The sequence below is a fragment of the Cebus imitator genome, unplaced genomic scaffold (assembly GCF_001604975.1).
Source record: "Cebus imitator isolate Cc_AM_T3 unplaced genomic scaffold, Cebus_imitator-1.0 Scaffold427, whole genome shotgun sequence".
Classification (NCBI taxonomy): Eukaryota; Metazoa; Chordata; class Mammalia; order Primates; family Cebidae; genus Cebus; species Cebus imitator.
The window spans coordinates 689436-697343 of record NW_016107742.1 but is presented as its reverse complement, the minus strand read 5'-3'; the positions used below and the strand labels follow the sequence as shown (position 1 = coordinate 697343).

Here is a 7908-nt window from a genome sequence, read left to right as displayed (position 1 = left end):
AAACAAAAAAAAAACTGTCTAACAATTAGGACCTCTAAAAATGAAAAAAGACTGGTTTATATGAAGAACTGAGGCCAGGAGTGGTAGCACATGCCTGTAATCCTAGCACACGCCTGTAATCCTAGCACACTGGAAGGCTGAAGCAGGAGGACTGCTTGAGGCCAGGAGTTTGAGACCAGCCTGGGCGACATAGTGAGAACTAGTCTTTATTTTTTATTTTAATTAATTCATTAATTTTTTTTTTTGAGATTCAGTCTCCCTCTGTCGCCCAGGCTGGAGTGCAATGGGGTGATCTCGGCTCATTGCAACCTCTGCCTCCCAGATACAAGCAATTCTCCTGCCTCAACCTCCTGAGTAGCTGGGATTACAGAGGCACACCACCACGCCTGGCTAATTTTTTGTATTTTTTTTTTTTCCGAGACGGAGTCTTGCTTTGTCACCTAGGCTGGGGTGCAGTGGTGTGATCTTGACTCACTGCAACCTCTGCCTCCTGGGTTCAAGCGATTCTCCTGCCTCAGCCTCCCGAGTAGCTGACAGGCGCCTGCCACCACACCTGGCTAATTTTTGTATTTTTAGTAGAGACAGAGTTTCACCATGTTAGCCAGGCTAGTCTTGAGCTCCTGACCTCGTGATCTGCCCGCTTTGACCTCCCAAAGTGCTAGGATTACAGGCGTAAGCCACTGAGCCCAGGTTTTTATTTATTTTTTTCAGATGGAATCTAGCTCTGTTGTCCAGGCTGGAGTCCAGTGGCACTATCTTGGCTCACTGCAACTTCCACCTCCTGGGCTCAAGCAATTCTCCTCCCTCAGCCTCCTGAGTAGCTGGGACTACAGGCATGCACCATAATGCCCAGCTAATTTTTTTTATTTTTAGTAGAGACAGGGTTTCACCATGTTGGCCAGGCTGGACTCGAACTGCTAACCTTAAATGATCTGCCACCTCAGCCTCCCAAAGTGCTGAGATTATAAGCATGAGCCACCACAACCAGCCTTGTCTCTCTCTCTATATATATATATATATTTTTTTTAATTGCACATTTGGTCACAGGGGGTGTTCAACTAGAGACCAAAAAGCCACCTGAACAGATTGCCACAGGAGTGGCTGCAATAGGTGCATTGATCTAGATGACACCTGAAAGCCTTCTGGTTCTACATGGTTATATGTGTCTCTGAAATCAGCTTCCTATGGAAGACATATGAGCTGACCATCTGCTACCAGCTGAGGTAAGGTGCAAAAGAGAAAGTGGACTTATCTCTCTAGGGCATGCATTTGGGCCAGTGTAGAATCGAGAAAGCTCCTGCCCCTGGCTCTCCAGACATTCAGATGCCTGGCTTCTCTAGCACCATGCCCTCTCCCATGCCCCACCCCCTGCCCCAACTTACCGGGAGATGGCAAAGAGACCAGTGAGCAGGGGGAGCAGCTTGAGGGTATCCTGGGGCAGGTAGGTGGAAAGCACGGCCAGGTTGAAGAAGTAGAGGATAAAGAGCTGGACCGACTGGGCCACATATCGCCGGTGGATCTCCACCTCCCGCCGTGGCTCCCCAAAGGGCCGAAGGGCAGAAAACCATAACAGGCTCAGCCCGTACACCAGGATCCCTAGGTGGAGTTGGGAAATACAGGGTAGGGTCAGAATAGGCAGGGGAAGGGTGCAAGAAGCAGTCAGGGGGGTCAGGTTCACTGTGGGCAGTATATGGCCATGGGCTCTACACAGTGGGGTGGAGGTGGTTCTGGGAGGAGATGGGCATGCAGAGTGGCAGGGGGTGGGAGACGCTGAGGGGCCCAGGCCAAGTGAAGGGAAACCCTCCTGCTCCCCACGCCAGGCTTCCCGATGCCCCCTTTTGTCACGCAGGCTCACCCAGCACAATGGGGAAGGTGGCAAAGACCCCGCAGCGCAGTGTGTAGATCAGGCGGGAACTCATGGTGGGCAGCCGTGGGACATCAAAGGGCAGGAAGGCGTATGTCCCATATAGTAGGCAGGGAAAGAGGAGGAGTGCAGCTCCCACAGAGGCCACGGCCCTTATCCATTCCCGATCTCCACAGATTCCGCAGCCCCCACAGGAACGGCCAGGCGGCCTCACGGCTGCCTCAGCCCACTTGCACTCAGTGGGGTCGGGATGGGTGGCCCGAGGGGGCACAAAGGTTCGGCTCTCGCCCTCCGTTGCCTCACAACGCACGATAAGGTCTTCTTGGGGTCGCCGCTCAATGCACTGTAGGTCAATAGGCACGAAGGCACGGGCCGCTTTCTCAGGCAGCAGGTTGGCATCATCTTCGGTCAGCTCGTCTAGCTTAGTAAGTGGTTCTGACTCAGGGGGCTCCGGTTCAATGTCCCGCCAGCCAGGGGGATCCGGGAACGGAGCACTGGGCTGAGGGCCAGTTCCCCAGGGCAAGGTGGCAGCCTCGCTTACTGTGCTGTCTAGACCATCCTCAGCCCCCACTATGGCTGTTGGAGACCCAGCTGAAGATCCAACTCTGAGAGACTCAGCTCCCGGGGACTCGACCCCACCTTCTCCTTCTGGCTGCTGGCCATTGGGGACCAAGGCCTGGGGCGAGCTCTTCTCTGGGGCCTCAGACCTCTTCACTTCCAGCAGGGCCAGGGGCTCCTGTTCTGTCATCCTGGGGCCTCTGTTCTGGGATCTACTACAATGTCATGTCATCCTGCAGGGAGCAGAGGAAAGCTGTGTCAGAAACCCCGGTCTTCTAGTTCTTAGGATGGGTTGACAGAACTCATGCTCTCCAGGGCAACTGGCTTCATGGGCTTTGGCCCCTTCTGGAGCCTTAGGAAGAACGTGGTACAGAGGAAGACGCTGAAACAGAGGGAGGAGGGAAGGAAATGAGCAGCTGAAATGAAATGGAGGCACCCTTTCGACATCAAATGCCATCCAACAGGAGAGGGTGAGTCAAGGGACACAGGCTCTGGCACTGTAACCTCAGTCAGCCCCCACCCACGCCTTCTATGTCCCTCCACCAAAACCCCTGGAGTCATAGCCACCCTAATGCAGGAATAGGAGGTAGAGGAGTTGTCTAGAACTTTGCCAAGTTTCTTTCTCACCGAGGATCTTCCTGTAGACAAAGAAGCTTCCTCTCCACTGTCCCATCTCCCCTTCTCCCTACAGATCCCTCCTTGGAACCTTCCTGGGTTCCAAGTGAGATCAGTGATTGGCCAACTGATCTGTCCCAAAGAGCTGACGGTTGCAGGGCACCCTGTCCCTTCATTGGCACTTGGTCAGTTCCCAAACTCCTCACTAGCACACCTCGTCCATCTCTGCAGGGCCTGGGTCTGTTATTGTGAATTTTAGGTCTGATCATGGCTGTTTACCATGCCTTCTCTCCCGTCCTTCTCCCCTCCCTGCTGCCCTCCAACTCATTCTGGATGGGACTGATTTTCCCTCCCTCATCTCAAGGGTCCTCCAAACCTTGCAGTTTGGACCCATGACATCCTCTTACTTTCCGTGTGGACTGAAGTGGAGGGTCCCATCCGTCAGTCCGTCCGTCCAGGAGGGAGCTGCCCAGCTACCTGCTGGCTCTGCAAGTATTTCTCTCTGTCTCCCTCCCTTTACCTGTGTCTCAAAACCTGTCTGACCAGAGCAGGTGGGGCCCAGATTAAAGGGGCAGGCCTCGCCCTGCTGAATCTGCCGACAAAAAAAGCATTAGAGGAGGATGTCATCCTTTCTGAAAGTTGGGATGCACCTGGGCAAAGGGGTAAGCTCACATTCTAGGCACCTGGAATGCATAAGAGCTCCCAGCTCAGGAAAGCAGAGGAGGAAAGTGAATTTGTGCACCAAAGGGTGCTCGGAGTAGGTTGGGATACCCAGAAAGGAGATGGAATTTGTACACTTATTCATTCAGTAAATATTTACTGAACACCAATTATTAGCTAGGCACTATTCTAGGCAGACACAGAAGAACAGAACAAGATGACAGTGAAGGTCTCTGCCCTTGAGAAGCTTATATTCTATTAGGGGTAACATAATGAAGAAGCCTAGCAACTAAATCAATTAGACAATTTTAACAGGAAAGACCTCTTTAGTAAGGTAACGTTTGAGCTGAAATCTGATGGGAAATCAGGAGTATGAGTGTTACAGGCAGAGGAACAGCAAGTGAAAGTCCAATGGGTGGCAAAGACTTCGGCTGTTTCAGGAACAGAAAGAAGGTGGGTGGCTGGAGCCAGGAGCATAGCAGTAGAAGGGCAATTTATGTTCTCAGTACAATGTGTACACAGGAAAAAAAAAAAAAAAGCAAAAAACCCTTGCTTTTTATTTATTTTTTTGAGACAGAGTCTCACTCTGTCACCCAGGCTGGAGTGCAGTGGCACGATCTCCGCTCACTGCAACATTCACGTCTCGGGTTGAAGCGATTCTCCTGCCTCAGCCTCCCTAGTAGCTGGGAATACAGGTGGGTGCCACCACGCCCAGCTAATTTTTTTTTTTTAATTATTATTTTTAGTAGAGATGGGGTTTCCCCATGTTGGCCAGGATGGTCTTGATTTCTTGACCTCATGATCTGCCGGCCTTGGCCTCCTAAAGTGCTAGGATTACAGGCGTGAGCCACTGGGCCTGTCCTAAAAAAACCCCTTGCTTTTTAAACTTAGGTTTAAGCTAAAACAAGACAAAGCAGTCATGTTCCTAGCTGTGAGCCCACCTGCCCTGATTTCCAGCGTGAGGATCAGGAGATAGAAACGTGAGGGAGTAGCTTGTCATTCCTATGAGACCTTATCCCTAAAGTCATTTGAGCTTTTTGAGGGCAGAGATAGTGTCTAACTTGCTCACTTCTGTGTCCCTAGAATCCTGCACTGTGGCTGGAAGACAGGAGTTCAATAAATGTTGCTGGCTGGTAAGGGATAGATATGTGCAGCGCGTGGTGGCGCTTGTCTGTAGTCCCAGCTACTCGGGAGGCTGACGCTGGAGAATCACTTGAGTCCAGGAGTTCTGGGCTGTAGTGCGCTATGCCGATCGGGTGTCTGCACTAAGTTTGGCATCAATATGGTGACCTCCTGGGAGCGGGGGACCACGAGGTTGCCTAAGGAGGGGTGAATCGGCCCGGGTCGGAAACGGAGCAGGTCAAAACTCCTGTGCTGAGCAGCAGTGGATCACGCCTGTGAATAGCCACTGCACTCCAGCCTGGGCAACATAGCGAGACTCCGTCTCTAAAAAAAAAAAAAAAAAAAGGAAAAGAAAAGATATGCAAGCTGGAAATCTTTTGGGAGGTGGAGCTGAAGGGCCGAGACGCTTGTACAAGAGTAATTTCTTCCAGGGCTTTATTCCTGTGTGATGTTTGGCCCTTTCCAAGGAAACTCTCACATGCACTTTTCGTTTGTTTAAATTATGGGGGGAAAGGGAGAGCAGGACTCACTCTTACCAGTAATCTGAAAGACGCTTGGCTCAAACGGGGCTGGGGAAAAGGGGCAAAAGCATGGACCAAATGATCACTGTAGTTCAAAGCAGTCCCGCTTCTAGCTGTGAGCTCACCTGCCCTGATACAGTTAAGCTTTGGCCACCTCACTGGGTAAACTGTCCGTTCTCTTATAGATTTACCAATAAAGTTTTTCGCAAGGGTTTGGAGAAGCCGGAAAGAGGCCATGCTGCCCAGAGTTAGTTCTGGCAACTTCCCGGGAGGGAAATCGAGTTTCGCGAGATTTGGTAGCAGCAGGCCACTGGCCCGCAACTGTGCGGCTGCCATCGCGAGATTTGGCAGGAGGAGGTGGAGCTGTCGCGGGCAGCCGCCTCATAGCGATGGCGGCCGAGCAGGGCCGGCGGCGGTGGCGGCTGCGGCTACGGCCGGAGACTGCAGTGGTGGTGCTAGTGGTGGGTGGCGGGGGCCTGTGACCGGAAGCTGCCCCCGGACCTGGGAACCATGAGCCAAGGCCCCCCGACAGGGGAGAGCAGCGAGCCCGAAGCAAAAGTCCTCCACACTAAGCGGCTTTACCGGTGAGAGGGGCCAGGGCGTGAGAGCAGCCGCCGAGGAAAGTAGGGGGACGGCGAAGGGCGGGGCCTCCCCCGCGGGCGGGGCCCGGTGCCGGGGTGAGGTGCGGACGGGGAAGGAGGATGCAATTTTGGAGGCGGGGCGGGGTCCCGTAGTAACTCGGGATGGAACTGAAAGGAGGAATTGGGTGGGTGGGAGGTTTGGAGGGAAGCACGTGGAGGAATCCCCTCCACAGTGTGCTTGGTCGGGACGAGCCCCAAGCTTTGTGGAGTTGGGGTCGTAGGGTGGGAATTGAAGGCTAGAAGGGTTGGGTAGGTAAAGGTGGGGTCACAGGTGGAGAAAAACCCGGAAGGGAACGGTGCTTGGAATCCTGTGAGATGTACAGAGAAGAGTCCTGGACTGAAGTCCATAGAGCTAGGTTCAGGTCCTCTCTTTGCCACTCTCTCACCGTGTGACCTTGGGCCTCAGTTTCCTTATCCTTAAAAGGAGATATTTGAATTGGATATACTCTAAAGTCCCGTACACCTCTAATTTTGAGGAGTCTGAATGAGAAAGTCTTGGCCTGGAAGGGCCACGAACGACTTTATGTTCAGAGCGTTCTTGGGACTTGGGAGGCAATTCGGGGCACCTGGGGACTTCTCAGTCTTGCCTTCCTTCCAGCCTCATGACTGTAGTCTCTTGCCAGGCAACTTGCGTTCCTGGTTTCTGATTTCCATAATGCCACCCACACTCCACAAGTCACATCTTCAGCCCTTCAGCCCTCTGTTGGGAACAAGCCAGAATGAGCTCTTCCCATCAAGGGTGGAGGAGTTGCCGTGTAGGTCAGCTAGAACATGGGCTCCACAACCGGATCAAAATAATATAAAGCTTGGAGACTGAGTTTTGTGCCTTCTGCCACATAGTGAGGTTTGGGGTTTTCATGTAGCTCAGGCTTTACGGATCACGGATGTTTGCATGAGAAGAAGACCCTCACAGCCTTGGCCCCATCTTGGCAGTGAAAGAGTCAAGAGCATGTTGTCTTTTCCTCTTTGAGTAGGCATCCTGCCTTCTCTGGCATTGTAAGCCAGAGGCAGAGGGGAGTATAGGCTGCTCCAAAAATAGAAAAATGATTCAATCCAGCGGCCCCTGGGCTTCCACCGTGGGCTGCCCCAAGCAGTCCCCAGGGGGGTGAGGAGTTGGCTCAGGGTGGCACGTGTGCCTCATCATGCTGCCCAGTGTCAGTGCTGCCTGTCAGACAGAGCGTGGGCCGTGTCTGCAATATTCCTTGTCTCCAGCGTTTGGGGATGACTCTGGTCATCCTTCCAGTTGTGTAGTTCCTTCTTAAACCACTACATTCACAGGACTAACCTAAGCTGATGTATTTACGTGTGTGGCTTACCTGTGTGCACATGGGTATTTGCCTGTAAGTGTGGTGTTGGCTTTGAGCAGGGTAGAAATTTGAGGCAGCCAGTCACTGTTTTTATAATTTATTATAGCATGGTGATCAGTGGAAGGAACTAGGAGGAAAGTCTGGTTTCTCTGCCCAAGATAAACGTGTTGTTGGACTATGGACTTGTCACCCTGAGCTTCAGAAATTTGGGGAACTCCCACACCTAGCTGTTTACGGATATGAAATTCTGAAATATTTTTAGTCAGAAGAAAGGGCAGCAGGAGAAAGGAGCCTGGAAAGGACACAAGCATCAATTGATTAATTAGGCCAATTCATTAGTTATTTGTTTTTAAAAACATTTTTCTGGCTGGGCGCGGTGGCTCATGCCTGTAATCCCAGCACTTTGGGAGGCCAAGGCAGTCAGATCACGAGGTCAGGAATAGGAGACCAGCTGGCCAACATGGTGAAACGCCGTCTCTACTAAAAGTACAAAAAATAGCTGGGCGTAGTGGTGGGTGCCTGTAATCCCATCTCCTCGGGAGGCTGAGACAGGAGAATTGCTTGAACCTGGGAGTCAGAGGTTGCAGTGAGCTGAGATCTTGCCACTGCACTCCACTCTG

At 52.2% G+C, this 7908-nt stretch overlaps 2 protein-coding genes across 5 annotated transcripts in view; one reads left to right on the top strand and one right to left on the bottom strand.

Moving 5' to 3' along the window:
* Positions 1-3624, bottom strand: part of TMEM79 (transmembrane protein 79) — a 7697-nt gene extending 4073 nt beyond the window's left edge. Inside the window, exons 1-3 of one of the 2 annotated variants that reach the window (XM_017510000.2) lie at positions 3445-3624; positions 1856-2655; positions 1383-1596 (exon numbers count right to left, since the gene is read on the bottom strand). In XM_017510000.2, coding sequence (XP_017365489.1) covers positions 1383-1596; positions 1856-2612 — 971 coding nt within the window. In that variant the 5' untranslated portion in view covers positions 2613-2655; positions 3445-3624. Of the gene's footprint in view, positions 1-1382; positions 1597-1855; positions 2805-3444 lie in introns of both variants that reach the window. The other variant, XM_037731869.1, reaches the window with a different exon arrangement.
* Positions 1-7908, top strand: part of SMG5 (SMG5 nonsense mediated mRNA decay factor) — a 44918-nt gene that overhangs the window by 3725 nt on the left and 33285 nt on the right. Inside the window, exon 1 of one of the 3 annotated variants that reach the window (XM_017509988.2) lies at positions 2873-2892. The exons of 1 other annotated variant lie outside the window; for it this stretch is intronic. In XM_017509988.2, coding sequence (XP_017365477.2) covers positions 2873-2892 — 20 coding nt within the window. Of the gene's footprint in view, positions 1-2872; positions 2893-5640; positions 5925-7908 lie in introns of those variants that run through there. One more of the 3 variants, XM_017509987.2, reaches the window with a different exon arrangement.